The sequence below is a fragment of the Ixodes scapularis genome, unplaced genomic scaffold, assembly GCF_016920785.2.
Source record: "Ixodes scapularis isolate PalLabHiFi unplaced genomic scaffold, ASM1692078v2 PGA_scaffold7__128_contigs__length_106722199, whole genome shotgun sequence".
NCBI classification, from domain to species: Eukaryota; Metazoa; Arthropoda; class Arachnida; order Ixodida; family Ixodidae; genus Ixodes; species Ixodes scapularis.
Window position 1 is genome coordinate 98,457,848 of NW_024609882.1, and position 25,958 is coordinate 98,483,805.

General features: G+C 46.7%; 1 protein-coding gene across 1 annotated transcript in view; it reads right to left on the reverse strand.

Moving 5' to 3' along the window:
* The window catches only part of LOC8050652, a 108,448-nt gene that overhangs the window by 58,481 nt on the left and 24,009 nt on the right, over window positions 1-25,958 (reverse strand). Inside the window, exon 2 of the mRNA XM_042286312.1 lies at window positions 23,571-23,784. Coding sequence (XP_042142246.1) covers window positions 23,571-23,784 — 214 coding nt within the window. The remainder of the gene's footprint in view (window positions 1-23,570; window positions 23,785-25,958) is intronic.

The window sequence follows — 25,958 nt, forward strand, 5'->3', positions numbered from 1 at the left end:
TAATGGATGACAACAAAACTCCAAAAAGCATCACACCCATACTTGCCTCAAGGGGGATTATACCCCTGGTCTAAGCGTCTATCACAGTTTATGGTTGTGATGCCTTGGCTCCTGCAAGTATGAGCTCGGCGCCTTGATAAAAAATACAAACCGAACAATGTTTTGCAAGATCCTTGCTGTTGATTCTTCCGAATGCAGCAATCTGGAACATATATTGGTGTTTATCTTCACAGCTGCATACCGCTCGTATAGAGTTGCAAATTCAGAACCTCACTCTAATATCAGCGTCTGCGAGTAACAAGCTGAAACATTCGCCAAGTTGTACTTTATAGGGTAGACTTTACCTCGTGTAATTTTAAGAAGTAGCTCCCTTCCTGTGAAAAATTAGACCAACACTCTTAACATGTTCATGCTGTAGTTTGCTGCAAATAACAGAGTTCAATGCGGTTTGTGCCGGTAATACGATCTCTACAATTGCAGCAGGCAAATGATGGCGTTGCCTCGACTATAAGTGCTGTTGTCTGCTTGGTGTGCCTATCGGGAGATGGCACCGCAAACATAACCCTTAGTTAACTCTATCGCCTGCATCGGTCCGAGATTAGTTGTTACATGTAGGCGCTGATCTTTCAAGCCTGTTTTAGATCAAGTCTTAGTTATCTAATGACCTGTCATATTATATATAATCTTTTAGCCACTTACAAAAAATGTCAGCTGTCATTTATGAATTGAATCTCTTGGTTGTTTTCAGTGGTAGTTGTCATTTCAATAAGAAACAGCTTTTTCTGGGCTCTTCACAAGCTAAATCTCGCAGTGAAATTTCTTTATAGTTCCTTGCGGGTCCGACTAGATTTATGTTTTTTTCAGTTATCGGTAGAAGGGGGAAAGTACATGAAGATTCAACGAGGGCATAGCATCATTTTTAGCAAAACCAGAAATATTTCAAATGTGCTGGTTTCCTTTTGGCGGCGGCAATCAGTATGAACAAAGGCCGTGTGCCGAACGCCGTCCAGCACGTGCGAAATGGAATACATCGGTCTTAACCTGACGGTGATGGTCTGCTGCTGAAAGCAGCTGCTGCAATCGCTTGCCTTCTGTGACCGTCATTCCTTCTACCGGGTGAAACAAGGAGACGGTAGGCTCTTTAAATCGACCGGAAAATTCGGTTTCTTAACCTATCGCGCTACGACTTTGTGCAGCGTTGCCCACAGATGGTGCATTTTTTTCGTAAAATTTGCAAAGAGCGAACTTACCTGAGGAAAAAGTAAATAAAGAAAAAGGCTTAGCTCCTATGGAAACGCAGCGACGCCACCGGTGTTCAAACAACACGGTGCCGTTTCGCGCTGGACACAAGAGATGGCGCAACGAACGCCGCAACGAACGAGCATACGGCGCCGAGAGCAGGCCTTTTAGCAGACGATGTTTTCGATTCAAAAGCGGAGCGCGTTCCGTAGGCGGCGACAGTCGCAGAAACAAAAAAGACAGGCGCGGTAACAGCAAGGAACTGCAGTTCCTTGTCTGCTGAATACGCCGGCTCTCGGCGTCGTCTGCTCGTTCCTTGGCGGCAGTTGGCGTCGCGACCGCTTGCGCCATCTCTTGTCTCCCATGCGAAGCGGCGCCGTTTTGTTTGCAGACCGGAGGCGTCGCTGCGTTTCCGTAGGAGCTAAGCCTTTTTCTTTCTTTACTTTTTCCTCAGGTAAGTTCGCTCTTTGCAAATTTTACACAAAAAATGCACCATCTGTGGGCAACGCTGCACAAAGTCGTAGCGCGATAGGTTAAGAAACCAAATTTTCCGGTCGATTTAAAGAGCCTACCGTCTCCTTGTTTCACCCGGTAGTATGAAAGCTTTAAGTTCATCATAGAATACTGTCGAAGTCGGATTCTAAAGAAAGCCGTAAACTTTGAACTCTACTTCATTCGAAAGGGCAGCAACCAGACGGCTAAAAGACGTTGGCTGAAATACTGAAAGGCACTGAATGGAGCTTTTACTTGTAAAAACCAGACCTAAAGGTTCTGTGGCCGGAAGAGGGGTGGCGCACAAGCCTTGCAGTTGATACTCTGGGGAGGCTAACTGGTAAGATATGTTTCTTATGTCTTGTGTCCGTAGTCTGGGTCACCACTGTAGCTGACGATGGAGAAAATGCAGCAAAACAACGTAAAGATCAGGTTAAGGGTAATGTATTTCGCTTTGCGCTCGCTGGCCGGCTTTCGGCACGCGCTCGCCGCTCGTTCCTATCAGCGGCGCCAGAGTCTTTAAAAGCACAGCCTAATGAATTAGTTTTCTTATTTTAGAATTAATAAATTAAACTTGAAAGGTTCAATTTTTAACATATATTAAATGCCTAGTGTCGAGGCACAATTCTTGTACCAGTAATTGCTGCTATCACAGGTGGCACAAACTACCTCACTGGAAGGGTGGAATAGATCTTAATCTGTTGGGCATATATTTCTAGCTTTAATGCAAGGCATTAGATGCATCCGTGTTAAGAGCCTTTGCACATACAGCAACCACATCTAGGAGTTTTAGATATCACAGTGCTCCACAAACATAATGTTGCCCGGGGATGGTCCATTTTTTGTTGATTGTGCTACTCCTTGGCCTGCCAGTCGAACCACGTGGTGAAGTTTGGGTAACAGATGATGTCGTAGCCTGGAGAAGATATTCCAGCTGCTCCAATGACCAATTTAGCTTTGATTTGCCAAGAACAATATTTGAGTAACTGGTTTGGGGTGTTAGGTTTAAGGGGTATGTACTGTACCTGTTTCCGATATTCTATCATCAGTTATCTGCGTCTCCTGTAAGGGTAGGCCTCATTTTTTTGTTCGAAATACTTCGACTTTATGATTTGTCTTAATTTTCAACCTTTGTTTCAGATGTGCCCCGCAGTCTATTCCGTCGCAGTGTGTCCCAAGACATCAACAGAGCGCTGCAGTGCGCTTTTTGAAAATCAGGTTTATGAGGCAGAGGGCCCTCTGGACGTTGTTGCACTTTGCTTCTGCCTGGCATGGGTTTTCGACCTTTAGCACTCCTTGAAATATGATCGCACATTTGTTTGTTTCGAGAGACTTGTAGGTCTCAAACACTCAAAGCTGGGCTGCATGGGCACAAGGCTGCTGCTGACCAGCCTAAACTAAAAGAAAAAAAGAAACTGAAGTTTTTTTTTAAAACATGCTGCTAAAAGAGAACGTTTTTCTGTGCTTGTGCAATGCAGTGAAGCAATGCATTCGCATTTAAATGAACCTTATTTTTACTTTCTTGAGCACATATATTCCTAAAGGTCAAAAACCAAAGCCATTTCTTTTAATTTTTAAATATAGGATGACCCAAGTTACCAGGCTCGATCTAAAATGGACCGTAAAATCGTCGCCTGCACGTAGAAATCTATGCTTTTCGTCAAAGGAGCATTTTACTGGTCGGTTTTTTCTTGTAAAATTGCAAAGCCGTAGCGCTCTTTCTCTACAAAATAAGGCCAAGAAACTTGCCAGGGACTACGGCGGGCGGCGAAGCAGACGGCCAAGTCTATTAGCGGGGTGTGTTTTGCGTTCGTATTAATAGATGGCGCTACCTCCTTATTGTGACGACCCGCGCCTACCGTTGTTTATTAAAATGAACATAATCTTTTTGAAATGTATCTTTTGTTAAAAAATAAATGCGGACAATAAAAGCAAACCTTAAACTAAAAAAAAAAATAACTCGTCTGCATAGCGACGGCGCTTTTGCTGCCAACGAATTTCGTCCGCGTGTCGTCTGCTTTCTTTCGCTGGTCGGCAGCATTTTCCGAAGCTGCTCTCGACGCCATCTTTCAACGCGAACGCCAAACACACCCCACAACTGGACTGGGTCGTCTGCGTCGCCACCCGCCGTAGACCTCGACAAGTTTCTTGGCCCTATATTTACAGAATGAGAGCTACGCTTTGCTGTTTTACAACAATAAAAACCAACCTGTGAAATAGATTTTTGACGAAAAGTTCAGATTGCCACTTGTAGTCGTCGATTTTTACGGTCCATTTTAGATCTAGCCTGGTGACTTGGGGCATCATGCACTAGTGATTTTTGAGGACATATATTCCTGAAGGTCAAAAACCCATTCCAGGTTTTTTTTTTAATTTATAAATATACTAGTCATTTTACTGCCTCCTATTTTATGATTGGGAGCTTTTTTAACTAAGGTGTTTGATTTTTTATAATAATTTTCATTTCGTTACGTTCATTATGTTTCTGTCATTCTAACAGAAACGTGGCTGAAACCCGAAAATGCTGACTCAGAAGTGTTCCCCCCCAATATGAATTATACCTTACACAGGTGCGACAGACTAGCAAAGAGGGGTGGCGGTGTCCTAATCGCTATCCGAAATCATATTAGTGCGTCACAAGTTAATGTTCCAGGTAACCTCGAGATAGTATGGCTTCAACTTCACTCTCAGTGTTGTGATATCTTGATTGGTGTGTGTTATCGATCATCACGCTAGTTTCATTAGCGAACTTCATGACTCCCTCTCGTTCATCTTTAATACCCTTAAACCAAATGCGTCGGTCATCCTCTTTGGCGACTTCAACTTTCCGAATACTGATTGGGACTTCCTTTTATCAGGTCATTAGTTTGATAATGAATTCATCGACCTAGCTCTCACGTTTAACATTTCCCAAATGAAAACTAAACCAACAAGAGTTAGCCATCACTCTAGCAATTAACATTCTTGACCTGTGCCTTACTACTGACCCCTCACATGTGAAAAACATCACTCATCTTCCCGCTATTAGTGATCACAATGTTATACACTTAAACCTGCAGTTTGACGTCGTCATCAGATCATGCCATTATAAATTCATTAAAGACTACAATAAAGCTGACTATGATACAATTAATAGAAATCTTCAACAGTTTTATGATACTTTTTATATCAACTTTTATCAAACAAAAGTTGAGGAAAATTGGAATCTCTTTAAAAACAAGGTAACAACTCTGACTCACACGTACGTTCCAACCATCAGAACTAAAACAAACAATGCAAAGCCTTGGTACAACAAGAAAATCTCCAAATTAAGTGCTCGCAAGAAACGACATTTCAAGCAAGCTAAAGAAAAGGACAATACTATTGCATGGGATAATTACAACGCGTCTGCTAAGGAATATAAAAGAGAAGTGAAAAATGCAAAGAACAAATTTTTTAACTTCGACCTTCTTAACACTTCAAAGAATAAGACTAATAAGTTCTGGGAGATCATTCATCCTAAAGAGCATAAATCCATCCACCTGACTAATATGAATAGAATTCCCGCATCTGATAGCGAAAGCGCCTCACTAATAAATACCTACTTTAGCTCAGTATTTACACTAGAAAACCATGACAATATTCCTCTCCTAAATCACCTTGCTCATTCTGCTATGCCTTCTATCGAAATAACATATTTGGGTATAGTGAAAGCGATAGAAAATCTCAAAACTTCTGCTAGCTCCGGTGATGACCTAATACATTATAAATTGCTGAAAAAAAACAAGACATATATCATCCCAATTTTTAACCCTTATTTTTCAACAGTCAATTGAAGTCGGCAAGCTTCCGTCTGACTGGAAAATTGATACAGTCATTCCTATTTTTAAAAGAGGGGATCGTAATGTTGTATCGAACTATCGCCCAATATCTGTCACCAGCATCTCATGTAAATTACTAGAGCACGTCATTTTCTCTTCTATCATAAAATATCTAGAAAATTACGATCCGCTTTTTAAAAATCAACATGGTTTTCGTAAGACATACTCGTGTGATACCCAGCTAATACATTTCATTCATGAGCTTCACAGTAACCTTGACAAGAGATTACAGAGCAATGTCATTTTCATAGGCTTTTCTAAAGCATTCAATAAAGTGCCCCACCAACGTCTCCTACAAAAACTAACCCAACTGCGTATTCATAATTCAGTAATCACTTGGATAAAAAATTTCCTATCCGATCGTACACAATATACTGTTGTAAACGAGTCCCGTTCACCTCTTTCTCGTGTATCGTGCGGTGTACCCCAAGGTAGTGTTCTTAACCCCTTGCTGTTTTGAAGATACGTTAACGACCTTCCTGCTAACCTAACATCTGAAATTCGCCTCTTTGCTGACGATTGTGCTCTATACAGACCGATAAGTAATAATATTGATCACCTACTCTTACAGGCTGACTTACTAATAATAGAAGAATGGTGTCAAACATGGCAAATGACAGTTAATGTAAATAAAACCAAACTAGTGTCTTTCACCAGATCACAGTCCCCATCACTCTTTTCATATCAACTCAACGACACAATAATTGACCCCTGTACATCTTATAAATACCTCGGCGTTCATTTAACCTGTGATCTATCTTGGGCAACTCACATTAATTTTATTTTATCTAAGGCTAATTCATCATTAGGATATCTTCGGCGCAACCTCAAACTGGCCTCACCTGAAATTAAACAATTATCATGCATAACATTTGTTAGATCTCTTTTAGAGTATGCGTCTTCTGTATGGTCCCCATGGGAGCATTACTTAGTTATGAAATTAGAGGCAATTCAAAACCGAGCTTTAAGGTTCCTTTTCTCAGACTATCGTTTTACTAGTGTAACAGGCCTAAGGAGCAAAGATAACCTTCACACACACTCATTTAGGCGCATTCTTTCTCGACTAACCCCTTTTCATAAATTATACTATAACAATGCCTCTATTAGAGCATCCCTCTTCCTTCCACCCCACAGCATATCTCTCCGCCATGATAACTCCCGCAAAGTTCGGCCGATTTCTAGTTAAACTGTAGAATTTTGTAATTCCTATCTGCCCGCGACAATCAAGGACATGGAATAAATTACCCGATAGCGTTATAACCGAGACTAACTCTGATAGATTTGCCGAAGAACTGACCTTGAATTTACAAACATCAACCAAACATCTGCTAATTTTTTTTCTTCCTTTTTACTGTTCACAGTGCATACCTTAAAAATATTATTAGAGAGTTTTAGTAGACCGTTTTCGGTTTCCCGCTCCGCTCTATGGAAAGCGGAGTCGCCATCGCGCATGCGCGACCCGCTCTGGGATTTGAGCGTGGAGCGTCAGCTCCGCTATCGTCGCCATTTTGAGAAGTACGTTCCACTCTCAGTGAAGGTTCGCTAGATGGTGCTTTTCTGGAAAGGTGGGTGCTCGCTATTTGAAATCATGCTTGGGAACGCGCTTGACCCTTATGAACCTCGCTGCATTAAGAAGCTGCGCAGACTTTGTTTGAAAAGGCGTCCCCCAGAAAACGTTTCACGGTAGTCAAGAACCTCTGGCTGCTTCGAGAAATCGCTGGCCGCAATCTTTTCACGGCAACTGAACGGTGGGAACAGGTGCTGCCTTGTCTAAGCCAGCGGGCTCGATTTTTCTATGCGAGATGACGACGACGACGTTGAGAGGATGACACACCGGGCGACAGCGCTGTCTCAATCTGAGCCCTGGGCCTCGGTTCCTCGGAGGCGGCAGCTTCTACTTCGGCTGGACTACCTCCTTGGAGCATGATTCTTTGACCCCAGTGGACCCCAGTGAGCAATAGCGCCATTATGTTCCTGGTGCTCCTTCATGCACTGATCGAACGGCGTGCAATATCCTCATAGCTCGCTGCTCACCCGCCCAACCCGCCTCCACGAAGTCTGGACTTTTGCGAATCGGACTGCCACCCTCCCCAATACCAACAACCCATGTCGTCGTCATCTTGCACGTATATACTCATCACATTACCATGTTCCCTAGACGCGGCACCGCGGGCCTCGGTGGTACGGGCTGCTGCTTTCCGCGGTGCCGCAGCTCTCCAGAGCCAAAAATTAAAGGTTAAAGACCAAAGACTAAAGCAGTCGGCAAACGGACAGATATTTTGTTTGGTTACTTCAGGCAGCAAGACAGTGAAAATTAGCGAAAGCGAGTGCTCCATTTATATCTCTACTTGTTTTTTCCCAATGAAATGAGTCGTTTCTTCTTCGTATGCTTCGGTTTGTGATATGGTGCCTTGGTGTTTATTTACACTGCGCGACACTGTTAGCGGTAGCATTCAATATCCTGTTTTCATTTTTCACCTTAAATTCGAAGGGCTGACATTTGCCTATTGGTGTGGAATAAAGCGCTCGTTTGGGGCACCAATCTGAGCGACAAATTTTCAGCTTTTTCAATAGCTGTCAAAGAAATAAACTGCAAATAAAAGCGATTTTTTTCGTGTTCGTATTAACAGTGGAGCGCAGTGTATGTATCTGCCTTGAGGGGTGACATGAAACCATTTTGCTTCACTATACACTTCTTTTTATTTCTTGTGTGTTTATGAAAGTGCGTTTTTCAGCTTAAGCTCCTGCCCAGTTTCTGCCTCATTTGTGCTACGGTCTTTTCTTGCAATGGAAGGCCACGCAACACAGTCTACTCTTACAATGCTGAATTCAACAGTAACACTGTAATTTGGTTAGATGCAATATTCACACGCACATCTGAGAAGTAAAATGGGAGTCGTTAGTAAACGTTTTTTATTAAAATATTTCTAGATGCCTTTGAGACCCAGTTGGACAGGTATTTCGCTCAGTACAAAAGCTTGAATATGATTTACTGTGATAATTCTATGCATTCTAATATTAAACAAACAAAAAAATGCCCATGGTCTTTGTAGGTTTCGTCCAGCCGTCAAATTATGCCGTCTGCGCACATCACTGCCTGGTGCTTCACGACGAGCACCCTCTTGTGGTCTTCTTCTAATTTTTTTGATGGACGGCATATGGGCATGCTGTGCGGTCAACAAAACCCTTGTCCTTGACGTTCCCTTGTCCTTGACGGCCTAATAAAAACGACAAAGAAAAACACTCTTACAACAGGGCAGTATTTAAACATTACCAAAACATGTGATATGGGACTTGTTACTCCTCTAAGATAAAGCGTATTTCCATTGTAGAGTTGTAAAAAACTGGGTATCGTAAATTAATATATATATATATATATACATAGTTGTTTCTTAATTCTGCTAAGGTTTGAGGCCGTCAAACTGTGCATGCGAGGCCCGCTACGCCGGAATTCAAAACGAAACTTCTGAAAACTCTTCTAATCTACCACTATTGCTTAGAAATCCAGGGTTGTGTTTGCTAAATTTTGAATTGTTTATGCCTGTCTGGTTTTCACCAGACAAAAAATTGACGTGGAATATTCTTTCGACCCGTTATAGGTAACTCTTTTCAAAACACCACCGGGTAACATATTCGGCCGCCATATTTTGGGCATCGCTTTTAGTGCGAGTCTTGTGACTAGAACCCATTTCATATTCAGTATTGACGCAGCATTCGTGTCTAATACATTTAGACTCGCATCCGCGACAAACAATGACGTAGCTCTCTTGCTCCCTAGACACTTGGCCAAAATAAGGCGGCCTCGAAGACTAGCGGCACCATGGGTTGCACTTTTAAAAAGGCTGCATTCAAGTTTCTATTCTTTTCTAAATCTACCAAGGAAGTCCAACGCAAACATTTCTCGAGGAAAGTTAAACAATTCAAAAGTTGCGATCGAGTGTGAATAAATAAAGCTGAGAGGAATGGTTTCTTTGGTGCAGCTTGCGAGCGCTATGCTCGTGGTCAGCTTTCAGTGGCATTTTCGACAGGAGGGCGCATGCACAGATATAATCGTCGTTCAAGCACGCGCACCCGTACATCTGACTGCATAGCCATAGGCCGTCCACAAAACGCGACGACTTTACCGACGCCGTGCTGTTTGCAAAGTGATACTCGTTCACTTCGTTTGATTAAGCTGTTTTGTGTTACATAGAACTCAAATCGAATGGTTTACTTTTTACGCGCGGGGCGTACGCTTTACTTCTTGATTCGACCTCTTTCAAGCTGAGGTCACGGTCAAAAACATCGACGCGTATTGAGTAAGTGCAGCCATCTTGAGATCTAAGCGATCACGCTAAGGACGCTGAGGGCAGTCCGCTCTACAACTTGTGAAGCGGAGCGCACGCTCACTCCGCTAACTTTACGCTCCAACTCAGAGCGGGCCACGCATGCGCGGTGGGGACGATGCTTCTCGCAGAGCGTAAAGTAGAGCAAAGAGGGCTCATAAAAGTGGCCTACTAATACTCATAGATTACGAACGCGCTCGTCGTGACTTCTCCTGACACTGCCCATGTACACCTTTGGCGTATAGAAAAAAGGAACTTTTCACCAGACAGAGCAGCTGTGCTAGAAACAATGGAAACGCGAAATTTACACAAACCATGCAGGGTCTCACCTGTGAGCACAGCTCTAGTTTCGCCAGGGTCAACCACCTATGTTTGTTCATGTCAGCGAGCAGGTGGCCGAACCTCTCGTTGATGTGACGCACGATGAGGTTCACAGAACTGAAGAACACCGACAAGTTCCGTCCAAACGCTCATCCAAGTACGAACAGACGGTTGGGATAGGCCAGTCGAGGAAGAACCATGCAAAGCCTCTCGCTAGATTGGCAACACCCTGCGCCGATCTGTCGGGTGCTGGTATTTGGAGGCCCGCATGCAGAACAGCCAGGTCCTTCTTTAGGCAGGATAGCTTTCTAAAGGGTTTCTTTTCTACGTTGGAAATATCCAACAAACCGCGTTCGGAAAGGAAGCTTCGGCGCTTGATGGCACGAGGGATACGAATCATAGATTCGATGTCTCGCCAGCTTAATCTCGTTAGTAGAAGTCTCCTTCCTTGAGAACAGCGGGGATTCATCGTGCAGTTGCCTTGCTAGCCTTGAGCAACACTGTACTCGTACTACGCAAAAGGATGTACTCCCAATGCGCAAACTTCGTCCTTTTCTCTTATTTTTCTACTTCCAATAAGTAAATCTGTTTCAGTTTTAATTCGAGTGGAGCAGAAGCTACAAGAGCGAGTGCCGGCCTTTCAGCGTCCTTGATAAGCACGCGCGCTCGTGCAGTGCAAGTACCGTTTAGAGCAACATGCTCATGCTTATACCTTCGGCTTCACTAGCACACAAGGTGGAACGATTATATTTATATTTTATAGCTTAATATTTCTTCAGGTGTGTGCCTACTCTTTTGCGTTCAATATTGTCGCCTTGGTTTTTACTACCTCTACAATCACGCTACCTTTTACTCTCTTGGTGTTAACGCTTAGGTTTTTTTGTCTTACTAGTACTATAAACGTCCACTTGTGGGGCCACGCAAGCAAATTTTTCGAACCCGCTCAAAACGCTCTTACGCTGAAGAAAAACGCTCTACTAAAACGCGTTTTCGGACCTCCGCTTTCCATTCCGGCGAAGCGGGCCGCGCATGCGCAGTTTGGCACCCTCAGAGCGGAGCGGAAGATGAAAACGGTATACTAAAACTCTCTATTAATATTGTGTAATGTTGATAACTACTTGTATTTTGTTGTTCTCTGATTCATCTGTATTGCTGACTTCCTCTCTGTGGGTGTTAATTTAATTTAAACTATGATTATTAGTGTGTTATTGACCCCCCTTGTATAATGCCCTTACGGGCCTTTAAGGAATAATAAATAAATGAATGAATGAATGAATTCCGCAAGAAAAGAAAGGACATTGATAAGAGCTGTCTCTTGGTAGCTTTCTTTCTCTCCAAGTTTTCTTATTCTTGAATTGATATATAGGGTGTCTACAATATGTTTTAGTGCTGTGAAACGAGCTCGAAAAATCACATCCTGCATGTAGAAAGCTCAATGAAGATTAAACCTGTAGCGCGTTCTATGTTGTGGACGGAAGAGATTGTTTGACCGAGTCCGAGCTTGGGTGAAAACGTTTATTTTCTCGTGCCGCCGGGCTCGTATCGACAAGTAACGTCGTCGTCTTTTATCTGCGGCTTGGTAGGCCGATGGACCGCCGCAGAGCCCCCCTAGAGCCGTCACCTGCAATTATGCAGGCTGTAGGGGACAGAGCGATTGAGTGGTTTCGGCTGCAGCAAGCGAGTTTGGCTGTTGCCGTTGGCGTTTGGTAGGAGCTGAAGGACGTGGCAGAGTACGGTGCAGAAGACAGCCTGCGCAAACCAAGCAGGGATTGGACGCTGAAGTCAGGCTTACTGGTGTAATACGGCAGCAGAGAAAGGGCACAACGATGCGTTCGTGCTGTGCATCCAATGTGGGGTGGGCTCCATCGCAGCTCGGGCTCCAGGGGACGTGGCGGTCAGCTGTGGGGCCGATACAACGTCATCACCGGAGGTGACGCACCGAGCAGAGAGCAATGCGTGACCAGGGGTGCTATGTTGAGCTTTTTGCACTCCCAGGAGACTTGGAAGAGGGAAGTGACGTCAACGACACTGCAAATGCAGATTGGATGTTGACAGAAGAAAACGAAATCAACACCCAATCTGCGTTTGCTGTGTCGTTGACGTCACTTCCCTCTCCCTAGTCTCCTGGGAGTGCAAAAAGCGAAACATAGCCCCCCAGCGATAAGGAGGCCCTGGTCCGTTAGCAAAGTGCCTCGTAAAGACCATTAGGGTCCGCCGTGACTTTCCATGCCCCAGCGTGGCGCAGTGCGGCACGCCCCACATGTTGTGGCAGCACGCTACCGTGCCAGGCCAGCACCACACCACACAGATGGGCACGACTGCCGGGGTGACACCAGCGACTGTGGCAATGGTGGAAAAAACCTAAGAACGTTGACTTGCCGAGCCGGCAGGGTGAGCGAGGTGGTTGCAACCCGCGGCTGGGAGATGCCGGCGGCAGACGCGACGGGGCAGAGGCAGTGTCGGAGGCTCCAGGTGCCGAGGCCGAGGGAGATGTGTTCTCGCATAATTGCCGAGATCCCAAGCCGTTACCGTGTCCCGTACCGCGGAGAGCGTTCCCCTGGATGGCAGGTACTTCCGGGTCACCAATTTGTTAGCGCGTTGCATGTTGTGGATGGAAGAGATGGTGCGACCGACTCCGAGCTTAGGTGAAAACGTTGTTTATTTTCTCGTGCCGCAGGGTTCGTATCAACGAGTAACGTCGTCGTCTTTTATCTGAGGCTTGGTAGGCCGATGAACCGCCACAAACTCAATGCGAATTTTTCCTGCAGAAATTTCAAAACTTAGCTCCCTTCACATGAAAAATAAAACCAACGAACTGGCCAGTCTTAATAGTAGTCATGTCTGCAGATGGCGGAGTTAGCAATGTTTGTAACTCCCGATAGGCACGACGAGCAGATGGAAGATCGCCTTCTGTTTGCCATGTGCTTAGAACAAAATGACGTTGCAGTTTACAAGTATTGCTTGTAAACGGTGCATGCTGCAAGCATTTCCACCGTTGACCCCGGCAAGTTGGTCTCATTTTTCACAGAAAGGAGCGAAATGCCTTACAATTTCAACACGTAACATGCACATTCAGTGAATGCTTAAACGTTTAATATGCAGGCACCAATTTTTCGGGCCTGTTCCGCAGTGCTAAAAACCATTGTACACGAATATATATATATAAGCTAGTCATATTAAATTTTGGTAAGTCCTTCAGTGCCAAGATGGCACTATTTTCTTTTGTACACTTTCTTGTGACGTGCAATTGTCTTTGTACTCACTGTTGTGTAGTTCCAGAACAAATATATTTCCACAATGAAAGCGCTATTTTTCGCCTACAGATTTGCTGGTGCAACGTTTCTTCGTAAAATAGTGATGTGGGCTGTTAAAGCGTGCCTGAAAGTTCTATGACCTTTGTCCGCATATCCAGTCTTCGCAGTCATCATTCCCATCTAGATTAGGGTAGGACATGATGCTGCTTATTTGGCAACACAGGCTTGTTTTTTTTTCCAAATAAACGTATGGGAATTTTCAGATCTACTGCAATATTTCCACCTTTTAGCTGTGAATGGGGGTCAAAGGTCTGCGGTATTGAATACCTCCCTGTTCTGAAAAGACGCTTTGTGCAACTTTTCAGAAGAGATACATTTCTAAACAAGCTGCACAATCTGCTTTTTCTGAATAGGAAGCTGTTCATAGCCGAAAACCTTTCACTCCAATTCACAGCTGAAGGATCTCATTATTGGTAAATTCGTATTTAAAAGTGTCAAAATTCGTCCACAAAGGGACAAAAGTTACTCCCTCATTACTATAAAATTCATCTCTAAAAGGGTCAAAATTTATCCTCAGAGGGACGAAATTTACTCCAATACTGGAAAATTCGTCTACAAAGGGACGAAAGTTAGTTCCTCACTACTATAAAAATTAGTTTCTAAACGTGTCAGAATTGATCCTTCAAGGGACGAAAGTTGCTCTCCTAATTTTATCAAATTCATCCCTAAAAGTGTCAATAAATGGTCCTCAAAAGGACAAAAGTCACTCCCCCGTCACTACAAATATCATTCCTTTAGGTGGTAAAATTAATCCTCAAGGGGACTAAAAGTTAGTCCCAATCGAAAAAGTTGGTCCTCAATCAGCACTGTTGATCCAGAATCAACGTTACTCCCCTATCTGTAGACACGACGACACTGAAGGGACCATAATCAATCCCCTGAAGAGTGAAAGTTAGTCCCTGATGCCCTGCTGTAAGGATCAAAAGCACTCTCTTAAAATGATCGAAACTTCAACCTAAAGGAATCAATTCAAAGGGACTAAACCGGGGTTATGCCGTTTTTGGGGGATCACTCTCAGTGACATAGATTTAGTCCCCAAATAGGACGAAGTACTCTTCCTTCTTTCTAAAGTGTAGCGGGCAACAAGCTCCGACCATTGGCTAAACTCTCAGTATAAACGGCTCTGCTAATGGCGGCCGGTTCGACGCGCCATCTGGGACCCTAGACTATTCAAACACAAAGTTAGAGCCGAAGGTTCGCGGACAGCGCCGATTGGACGTCGGCGACGAAAACGAGAAGTAATCATCGTGATAATCCAATCGGTGTGCTCCGTCAACTTCGACCCGGACTTCGTGTTTGACGAGTTCAGAAAAGGGAGGTCATCTGGATTTTACACTCACTTAAATTGCTCATGCTGTATTCTCCCCCTGGAAGCGACTCGAAAATCCCTCAAAGGGTGCCTTTTCTCCATCTCTTTCCCGTGATGTGCATTTTCTTTCCTCCCGCTCATCCTTTCCGCCTCAGGCGTCCCGGCGCGCTGACCCTTCACTCCCCGTCCAAACACTCCAGCACGCTTCTTGGCTAAAACGGCAGGAAGTTACAGACAACTAGAAAGTTTTCTTCAGAGCACCTTCTCCGACCAATGAACGAACCGCTCCAGAATGCTATCATTTGTTATATAGAGTTGAGGAGGTTGGGGTTTGTACTCTCGCTGCTCTAAAGATAGATTACTCAGTCGCGTTGTTGTGTTCACTCTAGCTCTCCTCTCGTTTATTGCTGGGACCCCTACCCGGGTCCTGTCTCCAGCTGCGATGCGGTCTGCCCGAGCGGCAACGTGAGCCTATACCGGCAACACTTCCATCGTGCACTTTGGCCGCAGGGAGGATTCACTTTGGAACAGCTGATTTTAGCAGCCTTTCCTTTCTGCTAGATACCGTAAACGGGTTTTATTGTATTTCTCTATTGGCAATAATGTATTGGACGTATAACTGCGCGAATGACGGGCCTCTCTTGCCCCGCGCTCAGGCCTGGGACGTGGAGTAGAGCGACGACCTGAGCTCGGACTCAGACGATGGGCAGGATCTCCTGCGGGGCCTGTCCAGTCTCGAGTGGAGGTCCCCCTTTCCTAAGTCCACCAAGGTCTGCTCCAACGTCGTGTCCGTCACCAAGAACTGCGCGGGCCAGAACCTGGCCTGTACGGCCTCCACGCGGCCGAATAGCTCGCTATGTGCCATCTTCTCGTCGATGTGGAAGTCGAAGACGCGCTGCAAACGAGATACCGTGCTGTCTAAGTACCTTACAAGATATTACGAGAAATTATTTTTGTTTTCTTATTATCGCACCTCCATTTGAGCTTTTGCGCATTATACTAACGGTGGGATGTTTTTGAAGCTTTGTTTGCTTGAGTGCATATTTCCAAGTTACTTCTTATTCCCATGCTATTCGTATGGATTTATGAATGCATACGGCTGAGCCCTTTAAATAAGGCGGAGTCTGGCGCCACCTATCCAGTGTGTTTAATATTAACGTTTAAATTCTATAATGTACAAAACATTACGGTTAAGAATTTTAATAGTAATATTGGTAGACATTACCGCGCTTGTACACGTTACTAAAAAGTAAGGAATTACGTTTACAATGACAAAAAGCTAAATTGTACTTAATTACAATTACATTTACTCTTCTATAAAAGTAAGTGACAGTTACACCAAAAGTAATTTGTTATTTGTGTGGTGTTCCTTCCAGCACTACTATCCTCAAGTAAGAAATAAAGCGAAGGGGGCTATTTAAGTGTTTATTATTGCCATGAGTCCCAATGATTGACCTTGAGTACATTGAGCAACAGCTAGCTCTGGAAAGTATCGTTAGACATCTGGCTGGTTGGAGCTGAGCTAGTTGGACCATATTCTTGGGTGGTGCCGGCTGAACAGTAATAAACACAGAAAATTTACAACCACTGGACTGTCAACTATATTACGGCCTTCTTCTTCTTTAGTATTTATATTGAAGCCCTGTTCTTCCTTATTTACGACCTGCATTAAAGCCTTCCTCCTCTTCTTCTATACGTATACCAGTGGTTGTAAATATTCTGTGTTCATTACTGTTCAGCTGACACCACCCAAGAACATCTTGCTTTATTTCTTCGTGAAGATGTCGACTGCAACGCTGAACACCCGTTCAACTGAGGCACTGGAGGGGAGTACCATTTTGTTTCTCACGAATGCTCGATGTACTGCATCGGCCTTCTCCAGTGAAGCCTAGAAATGCTGCTGCGCGCCGTTCCGCTTCCTTTTCTGTTTTCATCCCGCGTTACCTGGCTTTCGCTTGTTTTGCTCCTCTTTTACCCCGATTAGGTCAGAGCTGAATAGTGCAAAAAGGATCAAGTCAAAGGAACGTACACACGAGGCCCTGTTTGCTCTGAACTACTCCCAAATTTTGCTCTAATTTTTTTCTTCTCTCGCTACTGCTTATTTCCCGTTTCGCTCCTACATTTTTCTCCTCCTTTCCCCCTTGAAGGTTTTGAAACTGTTTTCTTCTCGCCTCGCTACCCGTCGCTTTGATAGCCCTTTAAGGCCTGTTTATACTTCAGCGTCGACGAATGCAACACTCGCCGGAGCAAAACGACGTTGGCCGTCTAGTTGGCCACGTCTTAGACGGCGAACGTCCACGACGCATTCTGACGAACTCCTTTATCATGCACATGCGCGTCCCCGCCACAGCCGCGTCGTGCTGACAGTGTGCTTCAGTTCGTCGGTGCTACTGCACCATATGTTCGGTGAAAGCCGCGATTCGGGGCAGTTTGCTGCTCCGGTATACACTCGAAACCTAGGCCCTCTGGAAAATCACAGTGCCTCTGTGTTTAGGAGAAACATTTATGTGTGGGACAAAATGCACTTTGTCAAGAGAGTCAGCGAATATTGGCGCGATTTATTTAAGGAAACAAGAACCCAGTTTAGAGGGTTATATCTGAATTTAAGAAATACAGAAAAAAAAGTATCAGTTATTTGTTAATCTACAGTCCAGTCACAGTGATAGCTGCGACATGTCACGGCGAAGTCCTTGGGCATCGGCGTCGCATTAATGCACCTAGGGGCAGGGAGGTGAGTGAACAAAAGTGTTGGGAACAAAATAAACATCTGTTTTGTTGCGAACGCTTTTGTTCTGTTTCATTTTATCCCGAACGCTTTTGTATCTTTTTTGTTCCGGAGCACGTGAAAGCGCGTCTGTCGGCACAACTCTTGTCATTGACAGTGCTACGATCGCGTTTTTTTACAGGCTTTTTTCTTTTTCAAGAGAGCGCATGCAGAGGGAGTCGGGCACTACCATAGTCCCCTATATACTCACAAAGCCTGGCAGTTCAATGACGGAGCCATAGAGTGCCGGGTCGCAGAATTAGAGCGCGAGGATCTGGTAGCACAGAGTATCAAAGAGCCATTTCACGGGGAACCTGGACGTCAGCGCACAGCTTTTGCAGCGGCGAGAGCCCGAAACACACTTGTTCGCTCTGGAGAAGTGTGTTTTGGCGTCTCGCCGCAGCGGGGCGCCAGTCACGTGGCTCTCCTCTCATCCGTTGTCTGCCGCTCCACCTTTTCCATTTCGGCGGCCGCTTCTCGTGGCGATCTGCCAGGCTTTGTCAGTATACAGGAGGCTATGGTACTACAAAAAACCTGAGTTTAGAGCGGCGTATTAACGCTGTGGCGTGGTTGGGATTTCACTTCCGGCCGCCGTAGCGAATGTTTGGGTAATGATGAGCTCTGACGGAGTGGTAACACCGGCCATCTCAGGCCGTGGTACGTCGGTCCATAGAAGCGCTGCAAATTATCAGAGTATTCTGCCACTCTGCCAACCGGGTACGTGATTGCCAATGCAGTCTTCCTTTGTTGTGTTTTAAAAGGAAGGCTCCACCGAATGCAAGACTTTCGTCAGGAACTCAAGCGGCTGGACGTGATGAAAGACCTGCCAAGTGCCGGGCCCCACCAGGCAAGTCATGTCTGGATGCTGAGGATGTACTCGCTAGCCGCCAAGTAAAAACTGGTTGACGCCAAGGAACTGACCATCAAAGGGGGGGGGGGGGGGGGGGGTGCCTCGTCATTGATCCGGTGAACACAGCCGTGAAGGCTGTGGCAGCTGCCGCCTCGCTGCTCCGGCAGAGGGCGAGATGCCCGACGGCAGCACCACGCGACGGCAGGGGGAAGCTCTGCGGGGGATTCGACTGGAGACGTGGGATTAAAAAGGACGTCAGAAATCCTTGCTTGTTCACTGCGTGTAGTTCCGGGGTGGACCGCATGGACGAGAACCCGGGAAAAAATCTCTACCCCAGTCTCAGGTTAATTCAACATGGAGAATCCGGGGCATCCGAGGTGTGGAGAAAAGCTACATTGGCGGTGGGCCTGGTTCGTGCGGCTGACTCCGGAAGGTAAATGCGTACTTTTTCACTGTTCGTCTCGTGCTTGCATGTGCTCGCGTTCACGCACTCTAGGAGGCGATGGGGATTATCGGTGCATAAGCCGGCGACGATTCTGCTACGCACAGCACGGGGAAGGATACAGGCTGCTCATAATTGCCGTTTAAAGAAAACAAATAAAATGTCTTATTGGAGATTATTTTGGTCAGGATTATTGGTGACCTGCTCCACTCCCTCTGACAAGTGCACGCGTTTCCGCGTGACTGTTTCTTGACCCTCGTTATCGATTTGTCGATTTCTTGTCGAGGTGATATGATATTGCCACTTTTGAAGAATGATTGCGCGGTTCTCCATTTGTTTCTACTTATTCTTTTTATTTTTCTTATTTGGTCTGGGTTCTCACGCTTGTGTTCGGCTAGGGTGATTTGTTCAGGCAGTACAATATTGCATGTGCTGCGTGCGGCTTGTGCGCTTGCATACCGAAGATGTTATCTAACAACAGGCCTCCTTTCTGTTAAATTTTTGCTTTTCATTTCACCGATTCCACGCGGAGAACTAGCTGTTGAGAAGTGTCGCACTTTCGGCAGAAAGAGACTTCCACAGCACGATTTGAAGGGCTTGTTCACGGATGATCTCAGCAACGACGAAGACAATATACCCCTCGGCGAAGCTGCTAAAACCTGCCAGCACTGACGAACATGGTGCACAGACCTCGCTACCAGTGGCAGGATCGGCAGACGCAGCGCAACGGTATACTGTCGACGAGTTGAGATCTCTCATGACCTTCCTGCTTCAGTGTCAACAGGACCAGATGCTTCACCTAATAGCGAGTTCGTTTCACACGCACTGGCACCGTTCGAGTTCTCTCCCAGAATGCATGCACTAGCAGAGTGTTGCACGGAAAACTGGACTCAAACGAACACGCCAAATGCACTGAGTGCAGAAGACTGATGCTGCCGCCATCTATGTTGTAGAAAAGGTACCAACCTCAAACCGAAACTAGCACCTTTCTGTTCGGAGTGATGGGTAAGAATGCCAGAGTGCAGTCGCTACCAACGTTTACCTACAAACGTTGGTCGCTGCAACCTGTAGTTTATAGTTGCGATGATTTCAAGCGATTCGGCTGTCGTAGAGATAAATACAGACGACGTAAATTTCCGCCACCAGCTGTCTACAAAGCAGCTGGTTGCGATCTCTTTATAACCGCTTACACTGAAGAAAACTGATGATGCTGTCCGAGCAGAAGCTTGATCCGTCTGAGCATGGTATTATGCGTCAGCCATTGAAGGGGTACGGCTTAAAACTAGTCTGTTGGAATATCCAGCAAAACTTTTCGAAAGGGACTTTCCGTTTTCGATCGTCATTACAGGTGGATCAGATATTAGCCTTGCTGAGGGCGTCGAGAACGAGAGCTTTCTCGAGCAAAATATGACGGGTCAAGTTAGCTGACGTAGGTAAATGGTGAACATGATGATGTTGCATAAGCCTCGGGTAAAGTCACTCCGTTTAGCTTTCTCTGATGCTTATTGGGTAGTCACAGGTTTCTGCTGGGAGAGTTTTGTCGACACATGTTAAATTTTTCACCCGCACACAGATGGTGATAAACATCTAGGGGACCGCCGATGCATTTGTTCTGAGCATTTCCTTACACACTGGTATATTTCAGCGTCAGTACGGCAACAGCGCGACTTAAAACCCGCAAATAAAGCACGGTTTGTCAATTGCTTCCTTCATGATATAGCAGATGCTCACAATTCAAGCTCGCGTTTGATTCTGTTGCCCGCGGGACGCGATTTCTATCAGAAAATCGACTTGTTCCCCTTTCGATTCCGCGACACATCGTAGCAGACGAACCCTCGTCGTCTGCTCCTGCTCCTCGCTGGAGCGAGGCATGACGGGATTGCATTTTGGCACACTCCCGATTATCTCGGTGCAGCGGGTGCATGCACGCGTGGGGTGCCAGCGCTGAAACGAACTCGGAGAGTGCAACCACTCGTGGAGTTCCGGCTGAAAGGAACCCACTCCACGCTGCGAGTGGGCACGCGTGGACACGAGTGCCGAGAAACGAACTCGCTATAAGCCTCCCTCCTGTGACAACCATTCCACCTCCCAAGGACCATTTGTGGCTCTCGCTTACTATTCCGAAGTATGCAGGCTTCCCGGAGAAGTCGGTGACAACGTTCACCTCCGAGATGCAAGACTATAAAGCAGTGTCGGGAAGAGAAGACGAGGTATCGCTCGACTGCCTTCTGCCGGTTGCACTGAGAGACAAGGCATCACTGTCGAGACAAATATAAACCAAATTCACAAGTACGTCAGATTTCGTAGCGCGATTCAGGACGGAGTTTCTTCCTCTGGATGAAAGTACGCGGATCAAAGACGAGCTGCGCGCGCACAGATAGCACCCGGAAAAGTCACTCATCGAGTTCGTAAGAGCTCTCCAAGGGCTGTACGACATCGCCAACGTCACTGCACCAGACGCGGCGAACGTCGAACACGCCATCCGCCAAAGCTACCCGCGTTTCTATCCCCCATCTCAGGAGGCGCATCTTAAAGAACTTGAACGAGATGGCCCGGGAGGCAACTACCATCCAGGCCGACATCACCGCGGAACTGAGATACCGCCCCCGTTTTCTGCATAACATGACCCAGGAACCATCATTTGCATGGTCTGGAAACTCACGTGTACATAAAGTCAGAAGAGAGCCAGGCGAATCCTACTAGGCGTCTGTCCCCCGTGTTCTTGATCCCCATGTATACAAAACACGCAGACGCAACGGTTATGAGGGCACACATTCACAACGTTACAACCCCTCCAGCAGTCAAGATGAAACCCTGGCCTCTGGCCCGGTGACGCAGAGCTTGGGACACCGCACGAAGCAGACGGGACAGCCCGTTGCTTCCGATGCGGCCAGCCAGGACACCGGGACTGCAGCGAAGAGCGCCGCCCGCCTCATACACAGGGAAACGGCTACAGCCGGCGGTGGTAAGAGATTTCTACTCTGCGCTGCGCCGAAAGCACGATCCACAAGATCGAGCCGTCGCAGCCGCCTCTGGGCCTCCCGGAGGCTCACGCGGACTCCGGGGACTGACGCTTTTCTGTCGATTCTCGGTTGCCTTTCATCAGTTTTTCTTGGTCATGAGACTCCCTGCGTGTCTGCTTTTGCATTAATCCCCGGGCGGCCAGCTCACACTGTTCTCGGCCATGATACTCACGGCCTGTCTGCTTCTGTATCGATCCCCGGGCGGCTAACTAACACTGTTCTCGGTCATGAGACTCATGGTTTGTCTGTTTTTGCATTGATCCCCGGGTTTCCAGCTTACACTGTTGTCGGTCATAAGCTACCCGGAGCAATTGCATTTCAGTTTAACCCTAATGCGACTCCCATTCAACCAAACGCCGGCCCTCCAGATTCCTTTCCGATCCCAAGGGTCACAGCCGGTTTGAATTTGTGAACACCAAGGATAGTCGCTCTAGATAGCCGGGGGCCCATCGACTCGCACTAGGCGACGGGGTTAGGAACACCCTCCCTAACCGAAAAACCGGCAGCGCTCATCCCAGCTGTTAGTGGAATCGAACCTACACCCAAATCGCTTGAGCCTCGTACGACTGTGTGAATGTTCTAGGGACCCTAGTGGCCACTCTTTTAGATACAGGTGCAAACGTATGTTTTTATTCGAGATAGTCAACGCAGCGCACTTGAGCTAACCTCTGGACACGTCTTTCGAAGTGGACCTAGAAAGGAGAAGCCTTCATAAATGTGCCAGTTGGGGCACGCCATAGCTACCGCGTCGCGTCTTCACGAAACCGGTTGAGTTCAGCCCAGTAAAGTGTAAACCAAATCACGACCTTCCAAACGAAAGACGGCTGCATGCACCAGGACAATAAATGCCAACCCGTCCAAAATTACGCGGAAATCGCTGCTATCGCTACCCCGATTCTCGGCGAAATGCGTTAGCATTTCGCTAAGGTGTTTGTTGTCTTCGTAGAGCCAGTTTGTTCTCTCGGCCTTGGCGCTTTTGAATGCACCCACCACACCTTCCTTTGATCGCCGCCAACGGTCCGCGTACTGTGGTTTTCGGTAAGACTCCTCCCGGGTGTCGGCGGTTTCGAATGCAGCCGCCATATCTTTGAAACGAGAGCGCGTAAACAGCGGCTAGTCATTGGAAGTGTGCGAGAAGACTTTTTCCGTCTTACGTAAGAGGGAAAGTTGACGTAACAGGTGAACGAACGGAACGAAAGTGCTCCAAACCATTCCAGTCCAAACCAAAGACGCGGCTGCATAAACCGCCGCGTCCTTGCATGGTTAATGCGAACGCGTTAAAAAAAAACCTTCGTACAACGTCTATCTATCGATTCGTATTATATAAATACAAGCAGAAGAAAAATAACATCACCATTTATTGTTCGGACAGATATGGGACTCGGTATCTTATCGCCAAAACATAATGGAAAGTTACCAAGCCTTCCTTCACATTGAGAACCATCAACCTTGGTCATCGAGTGCGGGAACTAGTCCAGTTTACTCGAACTCACTGCAGAATAAAGGTATTTTCTCCTGACGTTTGCAATCCTACTCGCGCCCGCTCTATCGGTAACATCTCGTTTTAAGGCCAGCGGACTCAGATCTACTCGACCAAATTCGGAAGCCAAGCGGCAAAGGCGTGAGCTCACCCGGCGGTAGCTCCTCAGCTTGGCTCCGGGGAACGTGGCCTCGACGGCGTCCCTGAGGTCCTTCGGGGCCGTCCCCTTCCTGCGGGGCAGCTTGACAGCCAGCCTGTGTCCTCGTGCGAACCGGTCCCGCAGATGCTGCAGCGAGCCCAGGCACCTGAGCTGGCCGTCCGATAGGATGCCGATCCGATCGCACATCCGCTCGCAATCCGCCAGGCTGCGCTCCAGTACACGCCGGAAATGAAAGAATCGAAGGCCAGATTAATGAAAACGCAATTCGAAAGTAGCTCGTGGACACCATTATGGCGGCCGAGAAGGAGAGCTGTGGTGATCGCTTGCCACTCCTATATGGACCAAGAGCGGTTGTACACTCTTATGTGTGCCTATTTCCATGGTACCATCTGTAAGCTGGCAGCAGTGCCAGGACGGCATAGAACGGATAATTCGTTGAAAATTAGATTCCTAATAAAACGGAGCGGGAAAGATATCTAAATTATAAAACAATATCTTTCCATTCAAGGTGAACATTTACAATAAATTGCCCAATCGGCCACTTTTTGTTGGCGTCTTCTCTTCATTCCCGGTGTTGTAAGGTGGTGCTGTTTACTGAATGCAGGCTGTGCCGCACTTGATCGCTTGATGTTACCACTTTTTTTTTTTGTACTCACCATAACGTAATTGACGAGACACGCAGACGCGCGGTATTTGTTTCTTTAAACAAGTGAACAAGGTTTCCGGCCGAAGCGTGTTTTTACGGAGAAGCTCGTACGAAGAGCGCAAATGAAACCTCATGGCAAGTCATTAAAATCATGCCGTGTAACACCTGAGACTATGGTGCAGAAGAAAAAAACTGATAGTCGAAGGAACAGACACAGAAGGAAACGTCTCAAAGTCACTAAAGCCGATTTTTTTTTCTGAACTTCACGCCTTGAACAAGCCGGGCAGATCAAGCCTCCGCAATACGCAAGCTAAGAGTTGAGTCCCCGCTTTTAAGGCATAATAACGGAATCTAAATAAGACCTTGTGTTCGTTTCTTACGTGGGACAAACACGAAATTACTGCTGGTGGCAGTGAATCGAGCAGTGTTGGCTATGACGTACCATGACGACTACCGGGGACGGCGGCGAAACGATGGCTGGGGTTATTGGCGGTAAACAACAATTTTGAAGACTAAAAAACCAACACCGCGTGTTGAAGCATATAAACGTCAACCCGTGCGAACGTAAGCGAATCTGCGAGAAGGCATCCGAGGCGACATCGGTGTACACGTGAAACAAAGGCGGATGTGCACCTAAGCCTCGAGCCCCTCCTCGTCCTCCTCTCTACCACATACACCCGGGTATAGTGAGGAATCAGAAAAGAAGGCCTCCGTCACGTGTGTCTAGTTTCCGGCGACGGCTCATTTGTGAAGTGCTTAAAAAAATGCCAATCAGGCGCCCCAGATTCGCCAGATTGCTTTAGTGTGTTAGGAAACCACTATACGCAGCCGAGGGAGTGCCACTCGCCTCTGGCACGAGAGGACTAGGGTGGTGTCAGAGCAGCGCTTGACGGCCTCCAGGAGGCTGAGCACGGCTCTGCGGGACTCCGCGTCCGTTCCAGCCGTGGGCTCGTCCAGAAGGATTAGTCGGGGCAGGCCCATGACGGAGATGGCCACCGATAGCTTGCGCTTGTTGCTCTCGCTGCAAGAAACCCTCTCAGTTTGAGGCAAATAATCGCTCCCAGTTTTAAGTGTGGCGTGACATCGGAAGCTGTATGATGTGCAACTGCTTGTACATCATAAAAAAAACAGTCTGCATACAAATTCGGACACGACTCACCGCGAGACTCGTACTTCGAATGCCGCCTGGCAATGAGTTTTTAACTTGTTTAATGCTTATAAAATAACCAAGTGGTTCCGAATGATATCTGGAGCGGAATATCCACTTGAGCTCTCGTGAGTCACGAGCTCCAGTCTTCCGGTTTCGTAGCGGCCTATAGGCCATAGGCCGCTACAGGAGCTCCCCTCCTAGGAAAGTAGGCGGCAGAGAGGCGTAGCCCATGTGACTTGACGACGGCGGTACTTGTGTAGTGCTGGGCCGAGGAAATGCAGACAGTTGGCGAGCAGAAATATGACGAAATGGACGGGACTTGGTGGTTGTTCACAAGTGGGCACGTTTAGTCGGTCAAGAGGTACCGTGTCTGTTGACCGACTTAAACCTGCCCACTTGTCAACAACCACCAAGCCCCGTTTATTTTGTCGTGGACTTAGGTAGTCCAAAACGTACTGTGCCTGTTGGGCTAAATAAGCCCACGACAGAATTCTTGTCTCATCTTTCCATGACTTGAAAATGTCCGTTTACCATCTTGAGTTTGGTCGATCGCTGCGTTAGTCAGCCGTCGGTTGCTTTGAGC